The sequence below is a fragment of the Chiloscyllium plagiosum genome, unplaced genomic scaffold, assembly GCF_037043375.1.
Source record: "Chiloscyllium plagiosum isolate Xiang-an unplaced genomic scaffold, Cpla_swu_hap1 HiC_scaffold_31, whole genome shotgun sequence".
Taxonomy (NCBI): Eukaryota; Metazoa; Chordata; class Chondrichthyes; order Orectolobiformes; family Hemiscylliidae; genus Chiloscyllium; species Chiloscyllium plagiosum.
In genome coordinates, this window is record NW_028270169.1 from 53,975,680 (window position 1) to 54,002,761 (window position 27,082).

At 44.1% G+C, this 27,082-nt stretch overlaps 1 protein-coding gene and 1 non-coding gene across 2 annotated transcripts in view; both read left to right on the top strand.

The window, feature by feature from the left end:
• The window catches only part of mybbp1a (MYB binding protein (P160) 1a), a 126,492-nt gene that overhangs the window by 74,799 nt on the left and 24,611 nt on the right, over window positions 1–27,082 (top strand). Inside the window, exons 18-23 of the mRNA XM_087977546.1 lie at window positions 693–866; window positions 3,827–3,984; window positions 8,012–8,146; window positions 9,303–9,417; window positions 12,764–12,895; window positions 14,594–14,662. Coding sequence (XP_087833672.1) covers window positions 693–866; window positions 3,827–3,984; window positions 8,012–8,146; window positions 9,303–9,417; window positions 12,764–12,895; window positions 14,594–14,662 — 783 coding nt within the window. The remainder of the gene's footprint in view (window positions 1–692; window positions 867–3,826; window positions 3,985–8,011; window positions 8,147–9,302; window positions 9,418–12,763; window positions 12,896–14,593; window positions 14,663–27,082) is intronic.
• LOC122564255 (small nucleolar RNA SNORA50) lies at window positions 2,677–2,813 on the top strand. Its single transcript, XR_006315850.1, has one exon. It is a non-coding gene; the product is annotated as a small nucleolar RNA SNORA50 (small nucleolar RNA).

The window sequence follows — 27,082 nt, forward strand, 5'->3', positions numbered from 1 at the left end:
GCTACAGACGATCTTATGACTCGGATGTGTTTGCAGTGACATAGGGCTACGGTCAGCTATGATGGAATGTGCATTTTCTACTTTGGTTTATCCTGACTAGGAAATAAATTGCGGTCCTTTCACTGTCGCCAGGTCAAAATTCTGGAATTCTCTTCCTAAGGGCATTGTGGGTCAACCTAGACTACACTGGCTGTATGGTTCAAGAAGTAAGTTCACCACCATCTTCTCGAGGATAGTTGATAGGCAGAGGATACAAAAGCTTAATAACACACATACCAACAGATTCAAGAACAGTTTCTTCCCCACTGTTCTTAGATTTGTGAATGGGCCTGTCACATTTCAAATCTAATGTTGATCTTGCTCTTCGTGTGCCTTCTCTGCAGCTGTAACTTTGTAATCCTCACTCTGTTCAATCCACCCTATGATCTTCGTATGTCATGATCTGCCTGTATTATACGCAAAACAAAACTTTTCACTGTGCTTAGGATCGTGTCATAATCAAATTAAATTAGGGAAGGGCAATAAAAATAGTGCCCATGTCCCACAAGTGAATAAAAATAGTCTGATTTATAGCAATCAGGCTGGTTCAGTAGACATTTGCTCAAAGCGTATCTGAGTCTGATCTGAAGGAAGCTTTTGAAACCAAAGCTGCAGCTCTGGTCATTGCCCACATCTCTGTGATCCCTCCACAGTGCAAAGAAGGGGAGAGCAGTGACGAGGAGGAGGTGGATGACGAGACGATGATGGCACTGGACAAAAACATCTCCTCCCTCTTTGCTGAACACAAGAAGCATCTTCAAGCTAAGAAAGATCAGAAGGTGAAGCGTAGGAAAGAGAAGACCCTGACGACGGATTTCAAAATGAAGGTAAATGGCAAAATGCAAAGGTGGCTGGCACATAGTTTTGGATTAAACTTTGAAAGTTAGCAAAATGTTTTTGATCAAAATGGCATTTTGTTATTTTCTCTGTAGAATTTCAAAAATGTCTCCTTCAATAATTGAACAGAAAAATATAGCAGAGAAGGCCATTTAACCCATTGTGGTTGTTCTGGAGCTTTGGAATTTTTTTTCCAAACTGCACCCCACATCCCCCATCTCTTTCCCTGCAGTTTTTTTTTTCCCTTTGCAAGTATTTATTCAATTCCTTTGTGAAATTTCTTGTTGAATTTACCTCAACCACCCTTCAGATAGTGCATTCCATAGCACATCAACTACTTATTTCTGGGTGTTTTGACATCTCAATTCCCCTTTTGTTCTTCAAAAATGAAAATTAAGTGCTTGGGCAAAAGGAAATTGATTTTTGTAAACCAGGCATTTGGAATCTTCAGAAGAATTTGATTGATTTGGCCACATTTGTCCAGATTCTTCTGATCTGTAGCCTGAGATTTATGCGCAGCTTACTGATACCTTACAGGTCCATGATAACTTCCTCCAGCCAGTTAGTTGGTATCTTTGCAGAAGGCATCTTAAACCTTAAAGGGACAGGCTAACAGTGGTATTTTGCAACTGCTCTGAATCCCAAGTTCTTTGTGAACAATGCCATAGGCATTAACCAGTGTTGAGGAACTAAGTACCAGTTTACTGTACTTTTGCAGCAAGCTAATGAAATACTTTCTGTTTGTAAATTTGTGATCTTGGAGCATGTAATTTGATATTATAATTTAGTTCCTGTTCAGAATGACTGTGTATTTAATTTACTCAACGTATTTAATAGTGCCTGATTCTTCGGTAGAAAGGTGCAGTACATCTCCACACCAGCTGGCGGTGCTGTTGTATTAAGCCCAATTTAGAGTCAGAGTCATAGAGATGTACAGGATGGAAACAGACCCTTCAGCCCAACCCGTCCATGCCGACCAGATATCCCAACCCAATCTAGTCCCACCTGCCAGCACCCGGCTTCCCATATTCCTCCAAACCCTTCCTATTCATATACCCATCCAAATGCCTTTTAAATGTTGCAATTGTACCAGCCTCCACCACATCGTGGGCGGCACGGTGGCACAGTGGTTAGCACTGCTGCCTCATAGCGCCAGAGATCCGGGTTCAATTCCCGCCTCCGGCGACTGACTGTGTGGAGTTTGCACGTTCTCCCCGTGTCTGCGTGGGTTTCCTCCGGGTGCTCCGGTTTCCTCCCACAGTCTAAAGATGTGCAGGTCAGGTGAATTGGCCATGCTAAATTGCCCGTAGTGTTAGGTAAGGGGTAAATGTAGGGGTATGGGTGGGTTGCGCTTCGGCGGGTCGGTGTGGACTTGTTGGGCCGAAGGGCCTGTTTCCACACTGTAAGTAATCTAAACATCCCCTGGCAGCTCATTCCACACACGTACCATCCTCTGTGTGAAAAAGTTGCCCCTTTGGTCTCTTTTATATCTTTCCTCTCTCACCCTAAACCTATGCCCTCTAATTCTGGACTCCCCGACCCCAGGGAAAAGACTTTGTCGATTTATCCTATCCATGCCCCTCATAATTTTGTAAACCTCTATAAGGTCACCCCTCAGCCTCCAACACTCCAGGGAAAACAGCCCCAGCCTGTTCAGCCTCTCCCTGTAGCTCAGACCATCCAACCCTGGCAACATCCTTGTGAGTCTTTTCTGAACCCTTTCAAGTTTCACAGCATCTTTCCGATAGGAAGGAGTCAAAAGTGCCTATTTGACAGCCATCATTCTGAAAAATATTAGTAATGCACTATCTTTGAACCTGTGCTGTCCTGATCTGTAACTTCACAGGCCAAGCAATAGTGCTAAAGAAAATGCTTGTTATAACTGGGGCTTCTCAACACTGCAAACTGCGAAGCTCTTTTAAAAGCGAGCCACATACTGTCATTAATCAATTTACCTTTTGAAAATTTAATTTAAAAACTAATGAAACAACCATTGTTTAACAAAACTATATGAAACAATTCTGATGGGATATAATTCTTTATGATCCCAGACTTGTAATTATGTGAAGATTCCCTGTGTAAGTTTAGTAACTAAAGTGTTTAACTGCAATCCTGGTTACCATGTCCTTGTCATGTTTAGTTAGCTGACCACATTACTTATTTCAGAATCTTCAGTCACAGTTCAGGGATGTTGCTGAATGTGGTTTTCACTGCAGTTTCTCCACCTTCTTCTGACCATTAGGAGGCAGTATACCACAGTTGAAGTACACTGAAAAAGGATGTCCCAATCCCAGGACAGACAGAGAGTCATGGAGCAAAGAAGCTGTCCTTCAGCCCATTGAGTCTGTGCTAACCTACCTCCAGTACTCCCACCTTCTAGTATTTGGCCCATAACCTTGAATATTATGACATTTCAAGTGCTTGCCCACATACCTCTTATCAAAGATATAATACCATGTACCAAAGGTTGAGATTTCTGCATTAACTGCCTTCCCTGGCAATGCGTTCAAGACTCCAGGCACCCTCTGGGTAAAAGCATATTTTCTCGGGTCCCCTCCAAGCTTCCAGCCTCTCACCTTTAAATTATGCCCCTTTATTACCGGCACATTGACTTTCTGTCTACTTTCTATCCAACATGTCTGTGCCCATCATTATCTTGTATACCTCTATCAGGTCCACCCTCTAACTTCTGTGCTCAGAAGAAAACAACCTAAACTTATTCAGCTTCTCCTCGTTGCTAAAATGCTCCAACTCAGGCAACATTTTACTGAATCTCCTCTGCACCCACTCCAGTCCTTATCCCATTTTGCTTTTGTCCCACTTTTATTTGTGTATATATTTGAATTATGTGATCCTGCATTTTCTCCTATGCGGGTATTCGGGTGGTGTTTTTCCCAGCTTAGGTGTCTCTTTGTACGTTGTAACAGATTCTCTTCTTGGTCTCCTTCAGGTACTGGACTTCATTGAATTATTCCTTGTGAAACAGCCTGGAAGTCCACTTGTCTTTGACCTTATTGAGCCCTTGATTGCAATTATTGAAGCAACCCCCAACTCTCTCTCAGACAAGCAGGAGGAGGACTTCCTACGCAAGACAGCGGACATATTCAAGTCAGTGATTACATTCTCCTTGTGCCTTTGCCAATTATTTAGTTGCTGTAGTAATTATGCTGCAGTACTGTGATCTGTAAGTAAGGTTTTGGGATCATCCAACGCTCCTGCGCTGATTATTTCAGGTTAAATTTATAGGGAGCTAGTTGCTTCTGAGAAGGAGCTCTGGGTTCTAAGAGCAGGGCCTGAAATTTCATCCTGCACTCACTTGTCACGTTGTTCATGGGGTTGTGGCTGGATTGGTCATGGGAGGTGTGAGAGGGCTGTTTGGATGGAGTACAGGGATCCATTCTTTTACATTGAAGCACGCACTGTGATGGCTGCAACCACTGAATTTGTACATCTCAGGGATTGAGGCAATGATGCACAGCAGATTGTGTAGTTCACAACGATCTGCTTCCACGGATAACATTGGCAAAGTGAGACTTGTGCCACTCAATCAGTTGTGCTGCTTTATTATTGAGACTGGCATTCAGTCCATCAAGGCCCTGGCTCACTATAGATCGCTCTCTTTACTTTTCTCTAATGCCAGTGGCACTCTTATCTCAGACCATGAATTTAACTTGGGAAAAAAAAAAATCTGCCTCTTCGCTTTTCCCTCCATTCACAATCAAGTAAGTCCTATCATGAGAACCTCCTCTAAGAATCCATAATTTCTTGTGTTCCTCTGATTTCCACAGCCCCTACACCCCACATAAGTATTTGTCATTTTTATCAATGACCTGGACGCAGACGTAGGTGGATGGGTTAGTTATTTTGCAAATGACTCTAAAGTCGGTGGAGTGGTGGACAGTCATAGAGTCATAGTCATAGAGATGTACAGCACGGAAACAGACCCTTCGGTCCAACCCGTCCATGCCGACCAGATATCCCAACCCAATCTAGTCCCACCAGCCAGCACCCGGCTCATATCCCTCCAAACCTTTCCTATTCATATACCCATCTAAATGCCTTTTAAATGTTGCAATTGTACCAGCCTCCACCACTTCCTCTGGCAGCTCATTCCACACACGTACCATCCTCTGTGTGAAAACGTTGCCCCTTAGGTCTCTTTTATAACTTTCCTCTCTCACCATAAACCTATGCCCTCTAGTTCTGGACTCCCCGACCCCAGGGAAAAGACTTTGTCTATTTATCCTATCCATGCCCCGCATGATTTTCAAAACCTCTATAAGGTCACCCCACAGCCTCCGACACTCCAGGGAAAACAGCCCCAGCCTGTTCAGCCTCTCCCTATAGATCAAATCCTTCAACCCTGGCAACATCCTTGTAAATCTTTTCTGAACCCTTTCAAGTTTCACAACATCTTTCCAATAGGAAGGAGGCCAGAATTGAATGCAATATTCCAACAGTGGCCTAACCAATGTCCTGTACAGCCGCAACATGACCTCCCAACTCCTGTACTCAATACTCTGACCAAGAAAGGAAAGCATACCAAACGCCTTCTTCACTAAACTATCTACCTGCGACTCCACTTTCAACACTCCCGAGGACCTTACCATTAAGTGTATAAGTCCTGCTAAGATTTGCTTTCCCAAAATACAGCACCTCGCATTTATCTGAATTAAACTCCCATCTGCCACTTTTCGGCCCATTGGCCCATCTGATCCAGATCCCGTTGTAATCTGAGGTAACCCTCTTCGCTGTCCACTACAACTCCAATTTTGGTGTCATCTGCAAATTTACTAACTGTACCTCTTGTGGTCGCATCCAAATCATTTATATAAGTGATATAAAGTAGAGGGCCCAGCACCAATCCTTGTGGCACTCCACTGGTTACAGGCCTCCAGTCTGAAAAACAACCCTCCACCACCACCCTCTGTCTTCTACTTTTGAGCCAGTTCTGTATCCAAATGGTGAGTTCTCCCTCTACCCCATGATATCTTATGTCCCCATTTTGCCCTCCTGATTTCCCTCTTAACCTTGCTCAGCAGTCTCCCATAGGGAACCTTGTCGAACACCTTACTGAAGTCCATATAGATCACATCTATTGCTCTGCCCTCATCAATCCTCTTTGCTACTTCTTCAAAAAACTCAATCAAGTTTGTAACACATGATTTCCCACGCACAAAGCCATGTTGACTATCCCTAATCAGTCCTTGCCCTTTCAAATACGTGTATATCCTGTCCCTCAGGATTCCCTCCAACAACTTGTCCACCACCGTCGGGCTCACTGGTCTATAGTTCCCTGGATTGTCCTTACCGCCCTTCTTAAACAGTGGCACCATATTAACCAACCTCCAGTCTTCTGGCATCTCACTTGTGAGTATCGATGATACAAATATCTCAGCAAGAGGCCAACAATCACTTCTCTAGCTTCCCACAGAGTATTAGGGTACACCTGATCAGGTCCTAGGGTACACCTGATCAGGCCTTTGTGCATTTCAAGACATTCAGCCTTCCTCCTCTGTAATATGGACATTTTTCAAGATGTCACTATCTATTTCCCTACGGTCTATATTTTCCATATCCTTTTCCACAGTAAACATTGATGCAAAATACTCATTTAGTATCCGCCCCCCCCCCATTTTCTGCGGCTCCACACAAAGGTTGTCTTGCTGATCTTTGAGTGGCCCTATTCTCTCCCTAGTTACCCTTTTGTCTTTAATGTATTTGTAAAAACCCTTTGGATTCTCCTTAACTCTATTTGCCAAAGATATCTTATGTCCCCATTTCGCCCTCCTGATTTCCCTCTTAATTATACTCCTACTGCTTTTATACTCTTCTAAGGATTCACTCGATCTATCCTGTCTATACCTGACATATGCTTCTTCCTCGTTCTTAACCAAACCCTCAATTTCTTTAGTCATCCAGCATTCCTTATACCTACCAGCCTTTCCTTTCACCCTGATAGAAACATACATTCTCTGGACACTTATTATCTCATTTTTGAAGGCTTCCCATTTTCCAGCTGTCTCTTTCCCTGTGAATATCTGCCCCCAATCAGCTTTTGGACACTCTTGTCTAATACCGTCAAAGTTGGCGTTTCTCCAATTTAGACCTTCAACTTTTAAATCCGATCTATCCTTTTCCACCTCTATTTTAAATCTAATAGAATTATGGTCGCTGGCCCCAAAGTGCTCCCCCACTAACACCTCAGTCACCTGCCCTGCCAATGTGGAAGAATGTTGCAGAAGGACTTGGATAAATTGCAGAATTGGGCCAAGAGGTGGCAAATGGAGTTCAATGCAGATAAATGTGAGAAAATTCACTTTGGGGGAAGAATAACAGGAAGACGGAGTACTGGGTCAATGGAAAGATTCTTGGTAATGTGGATGTGCAGATGGATCCTGGAGTCCATGTACATAGATCCCTGAAAATTGCCACCCAGGTTGATCGTGCTGTGAAGAAAGCATACGGTGTGTTAGGTTTTATTGGTAGAGGGATTGAGTTCCAGAGCCTTGATGTCATGCTGCAACTGTACAAAATGCTAGTGCAGCCTCACTTGGAAGAATATTGTGTGCAGTTCTGATCGCGCCATTACCGGAAAGATGTGGAAGCATTGGAAAAGGTGCAGAGGAGATTTACCAGGATGTTGCCTGGTCTGGAGGGAAGGTCTGATGAGGAAAGGCTGAGGGTCTTGGGTCTGTTCTCATTGGAAAGAAGAAGGCTAAGAGGGGATTTGATAGAGACATGTTAGATGATCAGAGGATTAGATAGGGTAGACGTTCAGAGTCTTTTTCCTAGGATGATGATGTCAGTTTGTACGAGGGGCATGGCTGCAAATTGAGGGGATAGATTTAAGACCAATGTCAGGGGCAGATTCTTTACTCAGAGAGTGGTAAGGGCGTGGAACGCCATACCTGCCAGTGTAGTTAACTCAGTCACATTAGGGAGATTTAAACAATCCTTAGATGATGATATGAATGATGATGAGATAGTGTAGGGGATAGGCTTAGATTAGTTCACAGGTCAAGGCAACATCGAGGGCAGAAGGGCATGTACTGCGCTGTGCTGTTCTATGTTCTGATAAACACACAATATATAACTCCTTCTCTCTCCAAATAAAATCTCTGTTGTTCTGCAGGAATTGTCTGTGCAAGTCCAAGCACTACTGCCGAGACATCGCTGAGATAAAGGACGACCTGCATGAGTTGATAGAGCGATTGCTAGATCGAGCCTGCAAGCAGCCAGACTGTTCAGTGTCACTGTATTGTTTTAGGTACATCATGTCCAAGAGAAACTGCTCTGGTCTGGGTTCATAGGGTAGCGGTCTGCATGGGTCAGGGTTCATGGGAGCATGGTCTACTCATGTCAGAGTTCATAGGTCATGGTCTGCTTTGGTCAGGGTTTTTGGGGGCGATTATTTGTTCATTGTTGGCTGTGAGGATCGTTGGCTTATTGCTAAAAGGTGGTGCTCAGCTTAAGCCTTGCACCAGAACTGGAGGACATGAAAAATGCAGCACTGTTATTGCAATGGAAGGTCCTACAGGCTGTTGTTAAAAAAAATAATGCAGAAGAGGTCTCGGTGTCTTGGCATTATGCATCCCCCTCATAACATTGCAAATACAACTTTCCCATCTCCATGGTATTTATGGAGTCTTGCTGTGAGAAATTTGTTTTCTGTGTTTCCTTTCAAAACAACAGTAATGAGCCTTGTGAAGCACCTTATTGACTCTGGTGCATAGCAGGACATGCTGAGGACCTGACAAAGACTTTAGAAAGTGGTGCTGGAAAAGCACAGCAGGCCAGGCAGCATCCGAGGAGCAGGAAAATCGATGTTTCGAGGCGGAGCCCATCTCCGGCCAAAAACGTCAATTCTCCTGCTCCTCAGATGCTGCCTGACCTGCTGTGCTTTTCCAGCAACACATTCTCAACCCTGATCTCCAGCATCTGCAGACCTCACTGTCTTCTAGAGGACTGTAAAAAGCCAACTCCTCTTTGCCAAAGAGATCTTTGAGATTGTATCACTGTTGAGTTTCCTTGGTTTTGTGGGGAAGTGGGGACACCAAAAGTCTCTTCTGATTTGCAGTTATATTGGATTTCCAGTTGTGTTGTTTAAACATTCGGTAAGTCCCAGAGTTATAGGGGGCTGAACTGAATCAGTGGATGTTTGTTCTCCATGGCCTGCACATTCTGCTCCAGTCCCACTGGATGTGAGCATGTGAGATGGCACCATTGATGAACCTGTATCCCAAGCCTAGTGTTTGACTGAATATCACAGAAGTCCTAAGCTGCGTTAATTGGATTTGGATTTTCACGGTTTGCAATAACATTTCATTTCTTTTGGTTCATTCCTCGATTATGAAGAAATTGAATTAAGATAGTTCCACGTGTTTGGCTGTTTCCTAAACATCTCGTAACCCGTTCTTTGGCAGTGGGAGCCTTTATCTCTTCAGAGTTCTGAAAGGAAACCCGACTGAACCCGCAGCCAATGGCACGTGTAAAGAGAAGGAAGATCATGAGGGGGTTGCAGAAACTGGATCTCAACAGGTACGTGCGTCAGACTAGAGAATAGAGGCCAGGTTTAACAACAGTGACATTTCAGTGATAACTGCAGTATGTTCTCAAATTAGTGCCCTGGCACTCAGTGCAAACAGTAAAAGCCTGTGAGGTGATCATTTACCTTTCTTTAAATAAAATGGGTTTTACGCATCTAATTAGGCAGCTTGATTCTGTCAAAAACACAACTGTTCTTTAAGGTGAGGAATTCTGGATGCTGCAGAAAAATGTGTCCTGTTTTCTATCCACTGGCATTTGAATCCACTGGTAGGGGTTGCATGACTGAAAGTGAGTGTTCTCTCCTATGACCCAACAATGTTAAAGTATGTCCCTCCCTGAACATTTGTAAATGATTTTTTTTCCCCAGCATCCCCGCTCTTTGTCTTGTCAGTGTGGCTCTGCCCCTACCCTCAGTGTTACGCATGTTCAAGCACTTCCTTCCCAAATGAAAGGGCAGTATACAGCACTACTGTGCTAGCAATGTCAAATTTCTATTATTACTTTAATCTGAGACTCCAACTTGCTAATACTTGCTCTGATGAAGAGTCATCTCGACTCAACATTAGCTTGCTCTCTGTCCGTGGATGCTGTCTGACCTGTGATCTTCAGCATTTGTTGTTTTCAGTTGCTAAGAATTTGCTATAGCCTGATAAATGCCAGTAATATCCAGATTTTATTCCCTGCACATGCAATCTTTTTTAAAATCTCATGCTCTTTTAACTGTTTTCCTATATCAGTGATTAACTGTCGAATGCAAATCACGGTGCATCTGAGTTAAACCTCTCTAGGGTATTGACAATTGAGGACCAAACTGTCAGCTTTTCTTGTCCTTTCTCTCTCTTTGTCTCCCCGCCATCTCTCTCTCTCTCTCTCTCTCTCTCTCCCTCCCCCCCATCTCTCTCTTTCTCTCTCCCTCACTGTCTGTTTCCATCCCCCCACCCATTTCTCACTCTCTGTCTCCCCCCCCCTCAACCGTCTCTTGCTCTCTGTCTCTATCTCCCTCCGTCTCTTGCTCTCTGTCCCCCCCAACTGTCTTTCGCTCTCTGTTTTCCCCCCACAACGATCTCTCGCAGTGCCTCCTCCTCCCATCTCTCGTGCTCTGTCTCCCCCCCACCCGTCTCTCGCGCTCTGTCTTCTCCCCCCCCCCCCCCCCCCCCCCCCCGGCTCTCGCCCCCGGCTCTCCCCCCCCCTGTTTCTTGCGCTCTGCCTTCCCCCCCCCCCCCCCCCCCCCCCCCCCGTCTCTTGCGCTCTGTCTCGCCTTCCCCCATCTCTCGCTCTCTGTCTCCCCCATCTCTCTCTGTCTCTCGCTCTTTGTCTCTCCCTCCCCATCTATCGCTCTCTGTCTCCTCTTCCCTCCCCCCCCCCCCCCCGCCATTCCCCTGTCTCTCGCTCTCTGCCTGCCCTTCTATCTCTTGCTTTCTCATTTCCCCCCCCCCCCCCTCCCCCTCCATGGCCTGTCTCTCTCTCCCCGCACCCCCCCATCTCTCACTCTCTGCCTCCCCTATCTCTCTCTCTCTCTGTCTTCCCTCCTCCCATCTCTTGTTCTGTCTCCTAACCCCCCCCACTTGCTCTCTGCCTCCCCCATGTCTTGCTCTGTTCTCATTTCTCCTACCCCCACCATCTGTCATTCTGTCTCCTCCTTCCACCCTCCCCCAGCTGTCGCTCAGTGTCTCTCATTCACCCACAATCTCACCACCCCATCTCTTGCACTCTGTCTATCGCCCCATCTCTCATGTGCTGTATCTCCACCCCCTCCCCACCGGCTCCCTCTTTGTCTCCTCCCCCCAGCCCACGCTCTCTCTCACTCTTTCCCAATCAGTTTTTTTCCCTGCTAAAGCCAAAATACTCTTGAATTTTTTTTCCATTTCAGTTTTCATTCTCATCCTTTGCTGTAAATGTACCTAACTTATAATTTAGTATAATGTCAAAGCTGACATTTGCTGTAGCCTGTAATTTTTGTTCCGCAGCTGCCTGCCTGTACAGATGTCCGTTGTGTGGTTTTGAAGCGTTGAGATGCTCTGGGTTTTTATTTTCTGCTGGATGGGCTCAGGGCCCTGCAGGTGGTGGGAGATGGTTCTCAGTCCTGGCCTGGCTGCGGGTCAGGCAGCCGGCTGCTTTAGTCACACTGTCTGCCCTTTTGTTTTCTGTCATCTAATCTGGGGCCTGATTACACGCTGACTGTTGTGTTTTTCTTCCCATACGTGGTCGCCAAGAGACCAGTCATGACTGACTGTCCACAGAACACTTACAGAGCCTCTATTTCCCTCCAATTCCAAGGCCTTTCCGATTGATGAATCTGACCGTCTTGAACTGAGCTGTATCAACCCCTGCCACACAGCCCCCACAGTAAATTGGTGTTGGTTCCTGCTGCTGTGAATGAGCAGCAGCCACCTACCTTGGACAAGCAGGGCCCTGTGCTCTTCAGTCTGGTTCTAAAGCGATTGGGAATGGAGCAGGTGGAAGAGAATAAGCATTCCCATCTACTCACTCACTGGCAAACATTAAGGTCGAGTCAGACCTCCCCCTCAGACTTTATAAAATCGACTGTACTGCCTTCAGAGCTTTAATGAAGAGATCACCAAGAGACTCTGCATGTTCATTATGAGCTGATCATCCCTGCGCAGGCAAACATTATGAAATTTGACCCAAAATCCTCTGGAAGCGACGCAGCCCTGACATTGTCTGGCTCACACCTGCTGTTCAAAGCAGGCTGCACACTGGGGACTGTGGAATACACAGGCTGTTCCATGCTTGAGTGACCAGGCCTTCCTTGTTCACCGATATCTCTACTGTACATCATCTATAAATAAGAAGATGACGGATGGTAAGCAGTGAGCTCCCCATAACTTGTCACGCTTCCAGTTGGTTTCTGGCCAGTCCCCAGTGGATGGTTTTAGCTCGCCCCTTTCCATATGCTGTCTTACAGTGGAGGAGGTGGGGGGGAAGAGTCAAAACACACACAGACACACACACACACACACCCTCAGGCAAGGGCTGGGGGACATCACACAGGGCGATGAGGCTAGGGAGGGGAATAGTGCAACTTCTTGCAGAGAAAGGGAAGCTGACTGCCTGTGTAAGGGGAGGGGTGTTGCAGTCAACCCTTGATGTCTCTGCAGTATCAGTGTTTAACACAGCATTAGTGTTGAAGCACAGCAGTGTTGGGAGCTGGGGGAGAAGATTTGGCAAATGAGGGAAGGTATTGTGGGCAGTCAAATACCCACCACTTTCCTACCCCCTCAAATGCATGACCTTAAATGTTTTAAAAGTCCACCTTAGTTTGCACTTGTCCAGCAGTTTTCAGCAGTAGGAATGTACTCTTGTCTGTTTGTTGCAGGTTGGATCACTCGGCAGTGTGGATATTGACAGAGTGACTGCAGTCTACGAGAAAGCTCTGACCCTCTTCATGACCAAACGCAACTGTTCCCTCACCATCAGCATGTTCATCAATCTCTTTGAACGTTTCCCAGTAAGTCTGGCCAGCACTTTAAATCCGCTTTTGCACAAGTTCCATTGCAAACTTTGTCAAGAAGAAAGCATGTGAGAGTTGTCTTCAAGTTCCTCTCCTAAAAGAGCAGACTTGTGTTTGGGTTCACAAGGGGAAGTGGCCACCTGTGCATTGTTGAAGTGACTGTTGAGTTAGATTCAGGAACAAGTGTCAACATTAGGTTTGCGCCAAGTCACTCCTAAATCCCAGTCTCATGCAGTTACAGGAGCTGAGGTGCCCGGACTGTGATTAGGATAGTGACTCTGCCAAGCTAATACCCCATAGCCATGATGGCCCATTGACTTCCAGTCAGCAGCAGATGCTGCTCACACCGTCCAGCTGACCAGATTGCCCAGAAATCTAACTCTCTTTGTACTGGACAGTAAGCAGATTTAGTGGTGACTTGCTGTTTTACTGTGGGGGAGCTCGTTGCAGAGTCTGACCCTGGCCCAGGAACGTTTTAATGTGTGGAATCTTGTAAGTGCAGGAGATCACTTCGAGGTTAGATTAGATTAGATTACAGTGTGGAAACAGGCCCTTCGGCCCAACAAGTCCACACCGACCCGCCGAAGCGCAAACCACCCATACCCCTACATTTACCCCTTACCTAACACTACGGACAATTTAGCACGGCCAATTCACCTGACCTGCACATCTTTGTGACTGTGGGAGGAAACCGGAGCACCCGGAGGAAACCCACGCAGACACGGGGAGAATGTGCAAACTCCACACAGTCAGTCGCCTGAGGCGGGAATTGAACCCGGGTCTCTGGCGCTGTGAGGCAGCAGTGCTAACCACTGTGCCACCGTGCCGCCCACAGGTGTATCCTGCTGCCTGTTTCTGGGCAGACTATGCTGAACTATACCTGCATTGTCACACACTATGCTTATCAAGTGCATTTATTGACTCCCTCCATTGGACAGGGACCTGCTCACTGCTGATTTTAAATGTGAGGGTTAACCCCCAGTACATACTCTTTATTTTGTGGCATAACTAATCATTTGGTCCTAGTTATTGAACACTCCCCTTCCCCTACACACTTTTTTGTTTATTTTTGCTTGTCGAATACTTCACGTGATCCGTGAAGTGTAGGCACATCCCACAGTGAAACATTTTCACAGCATGTTGCCAGTCTGTGTGCTCAGCTTATATTCAGACCCTGTGATCATGCCACGGGAACTGACACTGTCACTTTGATCTTGTGGGGAGGATCGGAGTGCTGTAGCAGCCAGATTGGACATGAATGTTGTTCACTATAAGAATTCACCCTGAGAACATTGGATTGGATTGTCATAAGATAGAAATGATAGTTATACAACCAGGTATTAACTGTAGTTTGGAAGGAAGTCTGGGGTGTAGTATATAAAACTGTAAATTTTTAACTAATTCAACTCTGACATTAATCCTGCTGTTACCCCCCATGACATCACATGTCTTTTATTAAATGCTGGCCATTCTTTCTGCTGCCTGCAATGTAAGCTGAGCCATCTGGCTACCTTAGCTGTAGTTATCATATCAGTCAGTTCCATCTGTATGCCTCATGTGTCTGGTAACTGATAACTGTTCAGAATGACTGGCACAAAGACACTTTCTCCCTGCTTTGTTCATTCCTTTGTCCTCAGTGATTCTGCCATGAATCAGGTAATTGACATTGCTGATTTGATTCCTCGTCTGTTTCAGGTTATTTGTAAACGGCTGCTGCAGTCTGCTATCAAGTACATGACTGACGGTGTGAGGCATCATCAACAGGTAAGGAGCCAGACTGCTGTTTCCACTCAGTCCACCAAACCTTTGCAGAAGGCACACTGATGATGCCAGCTGGCTGGTTTCATTCTGGGAAGAGAATTAAAGATAGTAGAGTAGTGTTCTTTACTAGGGGATTGCTTCTTTAGAACCAAAGGCTCTTGCGGCCCAGGGTGGAGGCCATTCAGCCCATCATACCTGTGTAACTCTTTCAAAGATCGAATTGATTCAACCCACCAACCTTTTCCTTGTAGCCTCTGCAAATTTTCTATTTGAAGTACTAGTCCAATTAAAAGTTACTGTTGAATGTGTTTACACCACACTTTCGAGTAATGCATCGTAACTTACCCTTTTGAACAATTTCTTATCATCTTTCACAATTATTTTAATTCCGTGTCCTCCCTTCTTGTGAATGGAAAGTGCTTTTCCGCAGATCTGTTATCAAAGCCCCTCATAATCGTGAAACCTCTTTATTCAATGTCTTTTTCTCTTAAAGAAAACAATTCTAGTGTCTCCAGTTCCTCCAATGTCAATGTTCCTTATCAAAACATAGAAAATAGTAGCAGCAGTAGGCCATTTGGCGCATCAAGTCCCCCTCTCCAATCAACATGATCATGGCTGATTCCCCTGTCTCAATGCCATACTTCTGCTTTCTTCCCACAACCCCTGACATCTTTAGTCTGTAAGAGCCTGCTTCTTTCTTCCTGTCCCTAACAATTTTCTGTGGCAGAGAACTCCATCGGTTCACTACTTTCTGAGTAACAAAGTTTCTCTGTTCCAAAAATGGCCTACCCTGAGACTGTGATGCTTGTTCTGGAATCACCAGACCGAGGGATAATCATCCACGCGTCCAGTCTCTCAAGGCTTTTCAGCATTTTAATGAGATCTCCCCTCCCCAAACACTCACACTCTCTCTCTCTCTCTCTCTTTCGTGCACTCGCATGTGCAAACACATACACTTAATATAACTAGCTGGCCATCTTGTTTACCCACTCTGTGGCGAGAATGTCTGAGGAAAAGTCACTGTACCTACAGCATTAACTCTGCATTTTCCCCATTGATGCTGTCAGACCGGCTGAGTTTTTATAAAACTAACTCTGGTCCAATTGCCAGCATATTACCTCCAATCTCATCCTTTGATTTTGATTTTTTGATGTGGGACTTTATGAAAAACTTTATGAAAATCTAGATAAGCAACATACCCATATATTGTCCCAGTTGTGTCCTCGAAGAGTTCCAGTAGGTTTGTTAAAACTGTTTTCAGTTTCATATATTCGTGTCCACTTTGTGCAATCTGGTATTTTTCGAAGTGCCCAGTTATCACATCGTTTATAACTGAGACTACAGTATTTTTCCTACAACTAATAGTGAGGCTGATATTAAGCTTATTTTGGCCATTCTTCTAGATCAGGCTCTGCATCCTCTCCAATGGTCTGATGTCCTTTCTGAAGTGTGGTGATTAGAGTGAGCCACAGTACTACAATTGAGGACTAACCAAGATATTTATGAAGACTTAGCATTAAACTTACCGTTTTTAAACTCAGCACGCAGGATCCTAGAAGTTATTTATTAATATGTTGTGTGACACGATCAATATTCAATTGAATCTTTCACTTAGCAAGGCTGTTTCTGTGAAGCAGTTTTCTTTGGCCATCGCAACATTTTGGCGCTTTCTCAACTGCTGACTTTTGCAGGCTTGTGCCACTGTTGTGGGGTTTGATGGCTGCCAGCTGAGTAACAAGAGGCCTGTGTTTGTTGCAATAGGGCACTCTGACTTAGTGCCACCTGGAATGTTGCCTCGCCCAGCACAAAGCCAGAAGATAGGGCCTGGCATGAGTGGCACTCAGGATGTTGGCTCTATCTTAATCATCTCGGTCTGCTCTGTGTTGCTCCTGGTAAATTTGACTGCACAAGTTCTGAGGACTCGGAGACTCAAATGGTTTCTGTCTGCTCTACTGAACTACAAAAAAAAAGGTGCTGCACTGTTGAAGATGCCGTCTTTCAGAAGAGATGTTTAACTAAGGCCCTACGTCATAATCAGATGAACGTTGGAGATCTTCAGGCTATTTTAAACAAAGGCCACAGTTGACTCATACCTTTTATCTACATCACAAAAAAATTTCAAGATTATCTGGTCATTACCTTTTTACGGTTTGTGAGAGTTTGATCAACAGAAATTAATGGCCACTTTTCCTCATCACAATAGCTAGACATCAGAAATATGATTTGAATGTAGAGCACTTTGAGATATCTGACTGTGAAAAGTGCTATATAAATGCAAATATTTCTTGCTCTATGCAACTAGTGTTGCAGTGCAAGTTGTGAGAGACTTCAATTTATTGAGGGCTGTATATTCCAGAGTGTAATCTGCACAATCATAAACAGCAATTATAGCTTGGAGTACAATCCCTTAAAAGGGTTGCCTCCCTGTCAAAGTATTACAAGAATTCTTTTAATTTCCTCTCTCCATTGTTTTGCTCCTGAAAGCATCCAAAGTAACATCCAGCTGCAATAGGGTAGGATTCCACAGGTACGTTTTGACTTCTCCTTCAAGATGGCTAGCTTTCACATGTGAGCCTGATTTGCGAGTGTCTGCAAGCTATTCAGCAGTGGCAGGCATCATAGCAGAGTCCAGTTTTGTCTGTTCCTATATATTTGTGATGCAGAAATTGATGGGCCTTGTTTGAATACAAAATATTAGCACAGCCTTTTTTGATTAGAACAGTAAATTGCCTGAGGAAGTAAATGTACTGGGCAAGCTGTGACTGCACTTATAAAAGTATACTTTAAGAAATGTCTGCAGCAAGATCTGTCACCCTTCATAAGCAGACCTCAACAGTTACCATCCCCTTGTGGATATAATTTCAGTTCTTTCAGCCATCCTACATTAACTGTGCTGTCGTTATCAAAGTGTGTGGTACTATTCAGTTAAGGTAATCATTTTCCACTAATTAGCTCTTACTGAGCCTGCATGACCCAAGACCATGCTGAGCACATGGAAAGGGAGCACAACTCTCTGCAACTCCATTGTCCTGATGTCTGACTCTCTCGCCAGACTCGATGCGTCACTGGCGTTTTCAGCTCCCTGATCTCCTGTGGTTTGAAAGCTCCTAAGTGCTGTGATCATCCTGAATTAATGAACTTGCAGCAAGAAATCAGGAACTCGGCTCAGTGCAGGTGCTGCAGAGAGTTTCAGGAGGGCAGGCGTTTACAAAGGATGGGTGAAGAAGAGTGCAGGTCCATATTGTGAAAAGACCGCATCTCCTCTCTTCACTTCGGTTTTTCAAAAAGAAAATGCAATCCCTTTGCTGTAGCACGTCCAGGTTAAGCCTCAAACCATTTGCTGTGCAATGGAACCATCTTTCATTGTGACTGTGTTAGTTATCTGATATGCATATCTGATAGTGACCAGGGAGGTGGGCCATATTTAACTGCATCCTTTTGTTCCAAGCGGCTGATGCTAGAGGGGTTCCGTTCAAATAAAGGGCTGTCTTGCCAGGAGAAGATCAGAGCCTCAAGCCCCACAGCTAATAGGCTGCGCCCTGAAAAAACATATTGTTCTTACTTTGGACAACGCCACCTCCCCTCCATTATATGCAATGCCCCAGACTTAATGTCCATTCTAGATACCACGTAGAATATATTGGATAAGGACTCCTGCTTGTTCTGCTTCTGGCATTGCAAGCTCACTGAATGCAGAGTATTTTATAATTAACCATCCCTGCTAATTACTGGGAAGCATTGCAGCTTTGATTTGTCAGCTCGCTTTGCTACTGATGTATTGAAGACAGTTATTGTCTTGTTGCAATTATACCTTACCCATCCAACTGGAAGGAAGCCAAATACCCTTAACTCCACATCTTGCCTTCAACTAAAATGATTTTGTCATTAAATTGAAGTTACCTCCCCACCACTGCCACCATCCCCAGTTGTGCAGAATCGGGTCATTCAGCCCCTTTCATGTAAGGTGAAAGGAAAAGGGCAATATTTTCAGTTTTATTGTAAATTATCAGTTTTCAGTGCACTACCCTAATGCATTGGAACATAGGAACAGGCGTAGGCCATTCCGTCTGTCAAGCCTGTTTTAACTTTTAATAAGATTGAGCTTCAGTGCTTTTAAGCCACACTTTCCTCGTAACTTTATGACATCGGTGGTCAGAAATCATATATACTAAGACTGAGCTTCCACAGTATTCTGTGAGAAGGAATTCCAAAGATTCGCAACCCTCTGATTTAAAAAAAAATCTCCTTGTCTTAGGCCTAAATGGTATCGCCCTTATTTTTAAATTGAGCCTCTGGTTCTGATTTCTCCAACCAGAAGAAATATCTTAGCTGCAGCTACCTTTTAAGTATTTTGTAGTTTCAGTGAAATCTTGGTTGATCTGATGTGACCTTGCCCTAAATTCTACTTTCCTACTCACTCCCCATCAATTTTGTCTCCACTGTTGTTCAAGCACTCTTTGTCCTCTTGACAAAGTCTTTTCTTTCCAAATTGATTTTGATTCCAGTAAATGGATGGCAAATGCTAGGTGCAAGAAAACAGTCATCAGTATTTACCAATGTACATGCTTGTGCCACTGCTCAAGATACATTTTCTTTGTCAAGGGCTACTCTTGAAATTTTGTTGAGAACTAACTTTTTAATTTATACTAGCATGCACTACCCTGGAATATTTGATCCTGCACAGAAGATTCATAAATATTGTCAAAAACTATCAACTCTCCAGTAAAATTAAATCACAACACAAAGAAATACATTAATTTCCTAGAATATGCAATATCTAAATAGATACAAGACAACGGACAAGTTAACAAAATGTTTTTCTTTCAAAATGATTTACAGAAACATGTACACACAAAAAGCCATCACCCTACCTTCTGGAAACAAGTGAGGTCTCAACGACATTTCCATTACACATGCACAAAGTTGCGATATTTTAATCATGAAACAAAACACTAGTATATCTTGATTTCAATCTCACATTTAAATATACTTATTGACGATGTTCAATACAATAATTTTTTTTTCTAAGTACAGTAGCTCCTGAAGTTACGCAGCCTTAAACTCAAGATTCCACATTCATGTAGAAATAATTAATTACTTTTGTGATTTAAATTTTTCTTGGATATCATTAGCTAAATGCTTCAGTGTTGCTATATTTAAAACTGTTCTCTTTCCCTTGCAGCCTATCTCACTACTTCTTGCAACCTTCCTGCCCCCCCCCCACACCTCCCTTGCAGCATCCTTCTCCCGACTTGTACCTCATTCACCTTCCTACTCTCCCCTCACCTCTTTTGCAATGTCTTTTCCCCCCCTCACCTCTTGCAGTTGTCTTCTCCACCCTTCCCAGTAACATCTTTTGCCACCTCTTTCTCCCATGCCTGTCATCCTTATTGTTGCCTCAGTCTCTCCCCAACCCATCTTGCCACCTATTTCTCTCCCCCTTCTCTCCCTTTCAGTGTTCATTTGCACCTTTTCATGCTAATAACCTTCTAGCAGTCTCTTTCTCCCTTCCCAAAGCCATGGAGAGCTGCCTTCTTCCCCCATCCCAAGGCTCTGTCTGACTGATGACCTCACTCCAGACCCAGCAAAAGGCCACCCTGGCAAAAGTATCCCTGTCCTGGCCAAAGGCAGGTCTTTGTGGTTACAGGGCAGTGTGTCTTCCATTGCTGTCCCCTGTGAATGACTTTCCCTGGGCCATTTGGTGATTTTGGGGGGGCAGATGCAAAGTCTGCAACCACTCTCAAGCCTGCCCACTGTATTTAAACACTGGTGTGCATATTTTGTGACCGAACTCTGAACTGAACTGAACTTTCACTCCATCATTAATATTAGTGTACACACCTTGATAATTATTTGAGTGGTGTAGTGTGGAGTTAAGTTCATTAATAGTACACTGCAGTACGGGTACCTGTCTGGTCATGCTACATAACGCCTGCCTTTGTACCTGTGTGTGGTATTAAGGAATGCAGAAAGAAAATGTGCAGTCATTATGTGGCGTGTGGAAAAAATATGACTTGACAAAATCAGAAAACATTCCAGGGATGCAGCTGAGCCTGAAGTCAGGCAGTTTAATGCTTATAACCATAGCTGTGGCTTGTTTGCAGAACAAAGGGTTCCTTGTACCTTAACCCTTGAATGTCTCCTGCTAGTTTGCTCACTTGAGCCATGAACATAGTCTTACACTTCAGCGCAGTACTGAAGAAATGCTGCACTATTAGGTGGCATGGTGGTTCAAGGGTTAGCATTGCTGCCGCAAAGCACCAGGGTCCTAGATTCGACTCCACCCTCGGACGACTGTCTGTGTGGAGTTGGCACATTATCCCCCGAATGCATGGTTTTCCTCCGGGCCCTCTGGTTTCTTCCCACAGCCCGAACATGTGCAGGTTAGTTGAATTGTCCATGCTGAATTGCCCGTGCTAAATTGCCCATAGTGTCCAAGGATATGCAGGATAGGTGTGTTAGCTATGGAAAATGCAGGGTTACAAGGATGAGGTGTGGCTCTGGGTGGGATGCTTTTCGGAGGGTCCTTGTGGACTTGTTGGGGCGAATGGCCTGCTTCCATGCTTTAGGGATTCTGTGATTCCATGATACTATGATATTGTGCTGTTTTAGGACTTCAATCCAAAGCTTCATTGGTCTTCCAGTGTTCGTAAAGATCCTATGGCACTACTGCAGAAATGGAAATAGTCTCCACGTCATGAGCAACATTTATCTTTGGACTAATTCACCAATAAGTAAAAAAAAAATCCAGCCCATTTAGGTTTTTGCTGTCTGTGGCACGAAAACTTGTGCCATCATTCCTACAGTTAAGCATGAGTCACTATTGCAATCTGCCAGCTAATCTCAACAATAGTTGGAAAGATTGAGGGAGAGAATGAAAATGTATGAGAAGTTGTCTTAATTTTAAAGGTAGCTGGACAAGTAATGGAGAACCATTGATTAATGTTCTGAGGGTATATGTTTAAATGGTGAAATTTAATTTGGCAACATTTGGAATCCGAAGCTTTTCTCAGTGATGGTGACCATTAATCTATCTTTCTTGTGAAAAATCTCTCTGGGTGACTAATGTCCATTAGGAGAGGAAATGTATGATCATTAACTTGTCTGGTCTACATGTGACTCCAGGCCCATAGCAGTGTGATTGACTCCTGAAATGGTCTTGAATGCCAATCAATTTAAGAGCAACTAAGAATGAGTAACAAATGCCAGTGTTGCTAATACCCTGTACGAAACTTTAAAAGGGCATGAACCTACATGGAATATTAGAATTATAATCCTTCCAATATAGAAACAGGCCCTTCTGCCCAACAAGCCCACACTAACCCTCTGACCCAGACCCATTCCCCTATCCTATATTTACCCCTGACTAATGCACCGAACACTATGGGCAATTTAGCATGGCCAGTTCACCTGACCCGCGCATCTTTGGACTCTGGGAGGAAGCTGGAGCACCCGGAGGAAACCTACGCAGCCACGGGGAGAATGTACAAACTCCACACAGTCACCCGAGGCTAGAATTGAACCTGGGTCCCTGGCACTGTGCGGCAGCAGTGCTAACCACTGAGCCACCATGCTGCCCAATATGGTGCAGAAATCTACCATTCAGGCCCAATCAGCCTTTGCCAGTTCTGAAATCTGGATCAATTCTATCAAGCATTAAGTAAACACTGATTGTGAGGTTGAAACAGGAAATGCTCGGCTGGACAGGCAGCATTGTTGGACGGAGAAACAACATTAATATTTCCAGTTGATCTCGTGAGAATGCTGTGTAATTGCAGCATTTTTTGTTTATGTTTCACATCTCCAGCAGCAAAGTGTGCTTTTGTGGTAATAAATGTAGTCACCTTTCCATTTGTGTCCCACTTAGGGATGAAAAGGGTATTCTGCTCCCTACTATCTCTATTCCTTCCTAAGAGAGCTGCCTCTAGCTGTGCTTAACCCAGAGTTTTTTTTTAGCAAGAAATGTTGAGAGCTAACTGACAGTTTGGCATTGCCCAACGCGGGAGTTTCCCTTGAACAAGTTGCCAGTGGGCCATAGTGCAGTCCTTGTTGTGAAGATGCTCTCTCAATGGTGTGTGGTAGGAAGTATATAGCGATCTTGTGTACTTTAAAATGCAGAGAGAATACGGACAGCAACAGCAAAAACTATTATTCAAATGAAAATGCACTACTTCAGCATTTCTGAAATTCATAAAAGTATAGGTCATCGAAGTGAAATGAGATTAGATTAGATTCCCAACAGTGCGGAAACAGGCCCTTCAACATTGTGTATTTATTACTCCAAAGATGTTTCCTGACTTGCTGAATGCTTTTTATTTTGATTTCAGATAGAACATACAACACAGGAATGTGCCCTTCGGCCCAAGATGTTGTGCCAAACGTGACGCTAAATTAAACTACTCCCTTTTACCTGCCTTAGGTCCATAATCCCTCCATTCCTTGCATATTCATTGGCTTACCTAAAAGTCCCTTAAGTAGCCCTATTGTATCTGCCTCCACCACCACCCCAGGTGGAACATTCCATACTCCTACCATTTCTCTGTGGGGGGGGAAAACCTGCCCCTCCGATTTCCTTTGAGCTTGCGCCCCCCCCCCCCCCCCCCCCCACCTCCCCTTTAATTGATCCCCACTCATTTTAATTATGGGGAAAAGATTCTGACCATCAACTTTAGAACAGCACAGCACAGTACAGGCCCTTCACCCCTCGATGTTGTGCCGACCTTTTATCCTAGTCTATGATTAAACTAACATACATACCCTTCATTTTACTATTATCCATGTGCCTATCCAAATGTCGCTTAAATGTCCCTAATGTATCTGGCTCTACTACCACCGCTGGCAGTGCATTCCATGCGCCCACCACTCTCTGTGGAAAGAACCTGCCTCTGACATTTCCCCTAAACCTTCCTCCAACCACCTTAAAATTATGCCCCCTCGTGATAACCATTTCCACCCTAGGGAAAAAGTCTTTGGCTATCCACTCTCTGTATGCCTCTCAACATCTTGTACACCGCTATCAAGTCACCTCTCGTCCTTCTTCGCTTCAATGAGAAAAGCCCTCGCTCCCTCAACCTTTCTTCATAAGACCTGTCCCCCCAGCCCGGGCAGCATCCTGGCAAATCTCCTCTGCACCCCCGCTAAAGCTTCCAAATCCCCCTTATAATAAGGTGACTGGAACTGAACACAATATTCCAATTGTGGTCTAACGAGGGCTTTATAGAGCTGCAGCATAATCTTGCAGCTCTTAAACTCAATCCCTCGGCTAATGAGAGCCAACACATCATACGCCTTCTTAACAATCCTATCAACTTGGGTGGTAACTTTGAGGGATCGATGGACATGGATCCCAAGATCCCTCTGTTCCTCCACACTGCCAAGAATCCTGCCTTTGACCCTGTATTCTGCATTCAAATTTGACCTTCCAAAATCACTTTACACTTTTCCAACTTGAACTCCATCTGCCACTTATCAGCCCAATTCTGTTTCCTGTCAATGTCCCATTGTAACCTACAACAGCCCTCCACAATGTCCACAACTCCACCAATCTTCGTGTCATTGGCAAACTTTCTAACCCATCCTTCCACTTCCTTGTCCAACTCATTTATAAAAATCACATAGAGTAGAGGTTCTCAAAGCAATCCCTGCGGAACACCACTGATCACCAAGCTTCAGACTGAACATTTTACATCTACTACCACCCTCTGTCATCTATGGGCCAGCCAATTCTGTATCCAGACAGCCAGATTTCCCTGTCTCCCATGCCTCCTCACTTTCTGAATGAGCCTACCATGGGGAACACTATCAAACGCCTTGCTAAAATTCATATATACCACATCCACATCCTTCTTCAATGTGTTTTGTCACATCTTCAAAGAATTCAATAGGGATCGTGAGACATGATCTGCCCCTCACAAAGTCATGCTATCTCTAATTAAACTGTTTTTCCAAATAATCATAAATCACGTCTCAGAATCCTCTCCAGTCATTTGCCCACCATCGATGTAAGCCTGACAGGCCTGTAATTCAATGGGTTATCCCTGTTCCCTTTCTTGAACCTTGTCTATGCATCTTATAACTTTATAGATTCCTATCGAGACTCCCCTCAGCCTCCTGGATTGGAAGCCATATCTAAAATGTGCAAGGCCAAAGACCTGGACAGGTCACTGTCCAACTTGTCCATTGAGCCTCTTGAATACTAGCATGGTGTTACCCTGCCCAGGATTACCTCAATTGTACTCTCAACCACCTCCCCCCAGCCATGTGTACACAGAACCTTCTGGAAGAGATAAAAGAGAAAAATCTTTCTGGAGTTGAGCAGCCAGTCTGGTGCCTTCTCAAACTTGTATAAAAATCAGACTGCAATTAATCTTTTGAGAAAATATTAGTTACTGTTAGTGTTGAATTAAACAGCATTAAATGAATAGCGCTTTGATTAAGAAATGCCAGTTTGCAATATGCCTCCTGTTCAAAGAGATTAAATCATTTGATGAACTAAATGGGAGGCACAAATCATGGTTGCAGATTGTTTTGATAGTCAAAGAATGAATTCCAATGATCTTACGGAAGTGTCCTTTTTGATGGTCATGCAGACATGAAAGTGCACATTATACTGATTTATCTGGAAGTAATGAGCACCACAGGATTTATGACACTGTTTATTTCCAATTCCCTTTTAAAGACTCTTAGTGCCATCAGTTCCATCTTGTGTAGGATCCCAGTGGACAACTTCACTGCGTGGGGCATCAGCTAGTGCTACTGGTTTCTAAATTTGCAGCCAAGTAACAAGAATAAAGTGTATTGTTTACTCCAGTTGGATATAAGAGTTTAATGAAAGTGAGGATAGATACTATCATGCTGAGACCATGGCGCTTTGAGGTAGAAATGTGTTTGCATTGCATAGGTCTCTTCAGCACGTCCTGAACCTGCTGTTAAACAATTTCAACACATCACTGTCTGTCTTCCAAATGTTGAGAGACAGTGCATATGTAGTAAATGTTTGCATTCTCTTATCAATAAAGAAAGCAGGCAGATTTGGGCTGTTTTGCTGGAGGAAAATTCTGTTTAAGTTAGTGTAAAATTTCAGAAATGATTTACAGCTTTATTTCTGGGAGTGCAGTTCACACACCTCTACAAATAAACCTTTTACCACTGATATAAACTGTGCACTCTTTAAAATAGTTACCCATATTATTTATTTTGAGTTCTAGGCAGTGTTTTTTTTTATTTAATAGGTACAATATAGGATCAACTTCAGAAAACACTTGGCTATATGAGCTGCATATAGTCTGCTCTTTGATACTTTGGAAACATTCAAAATATAAGCAATTGTTCCCCGCCATCTCAATGGGTAATGATGAGAGTTTGCTTCTCATGCCAAGTGTCAAACTGCTTGCTCGGTATTGAAATTATTCTGATCATAAATGACTGCTGCAGGTAGCTAGGACTGATCTGTCTATTGACCATTAGAGGTCAGGCTTAGACTACTTTACACTCCCACTTAACCCTCAATGTAAAGCCCTATTAGAAGGGGAGCTATTACACTGTTCTACTTCAGTGTTGGAAGGCAGTTGAGAGAGTCATGGCATGGTTAGAGTTTAGTTTGTAACTGAAGGGGAATTTTATTTTGACATCATTGTCCTTGTAGGCTTTTGAAGTAAAATTTGATTTTTACTACTTCATGTTTCTTTAAGAGTAAAGCTTTCAGTCATCTGATAATCCTGAAAGTGCTCTATAAATGCAAATTCTACACGTCTACCTGGCAGAATTTGACATAATTTAATCACATTATTAGAAGGGATTTCTGCTAACAAAGCTAACTCTCAGTAACATGGCAATCCAAAAAATAGACAGTCTTGAAAGGTCTGGGAAAGAACATGGAACAGTGCAACACAGGAACAGGCCCCTCAGCCGACCTTGATGAAATTCTGAACTAAGCTGAAAGTGTGTTGCTGGAAAAGCGCAGCAGGTCAGGCAGCATCCAGGGAACAGGAGAATCGACGTTTCGGGCATAAGCCCTTCTTCAGGAGTGAATCAGGGCTTATGCCCGAAACGTCAATTCTCCTGTTCCCTGGATGCTGCCTGACCTGCTGCACTTTTCCAGCAACACATTTTCAGCTCTGATCTCCAGCATCTGCAGACCTCACTTTCTCCTCGAAATTCTGAACTAATCCCATCTGCCTGTGCTTTGTCTGTATCCCTCTATCCTCTGTCTGTTCATGTATCTGTCGAAATGCCTGTTAAATGTTGCTATTGTATCTAGTTCTATTACCTCACCTGGCAACATATTCCAGGCACCTACCATCTGTGTATAAAACAAAAACTTGCCTCGCACATTTCTTTTAAACTTTCCCCTGTCACCAAGAACTTGTTGGACTATAACCAGGTGTTAGGCAAAAGTGAGGATTGCAGATGCTGGAGATCAGA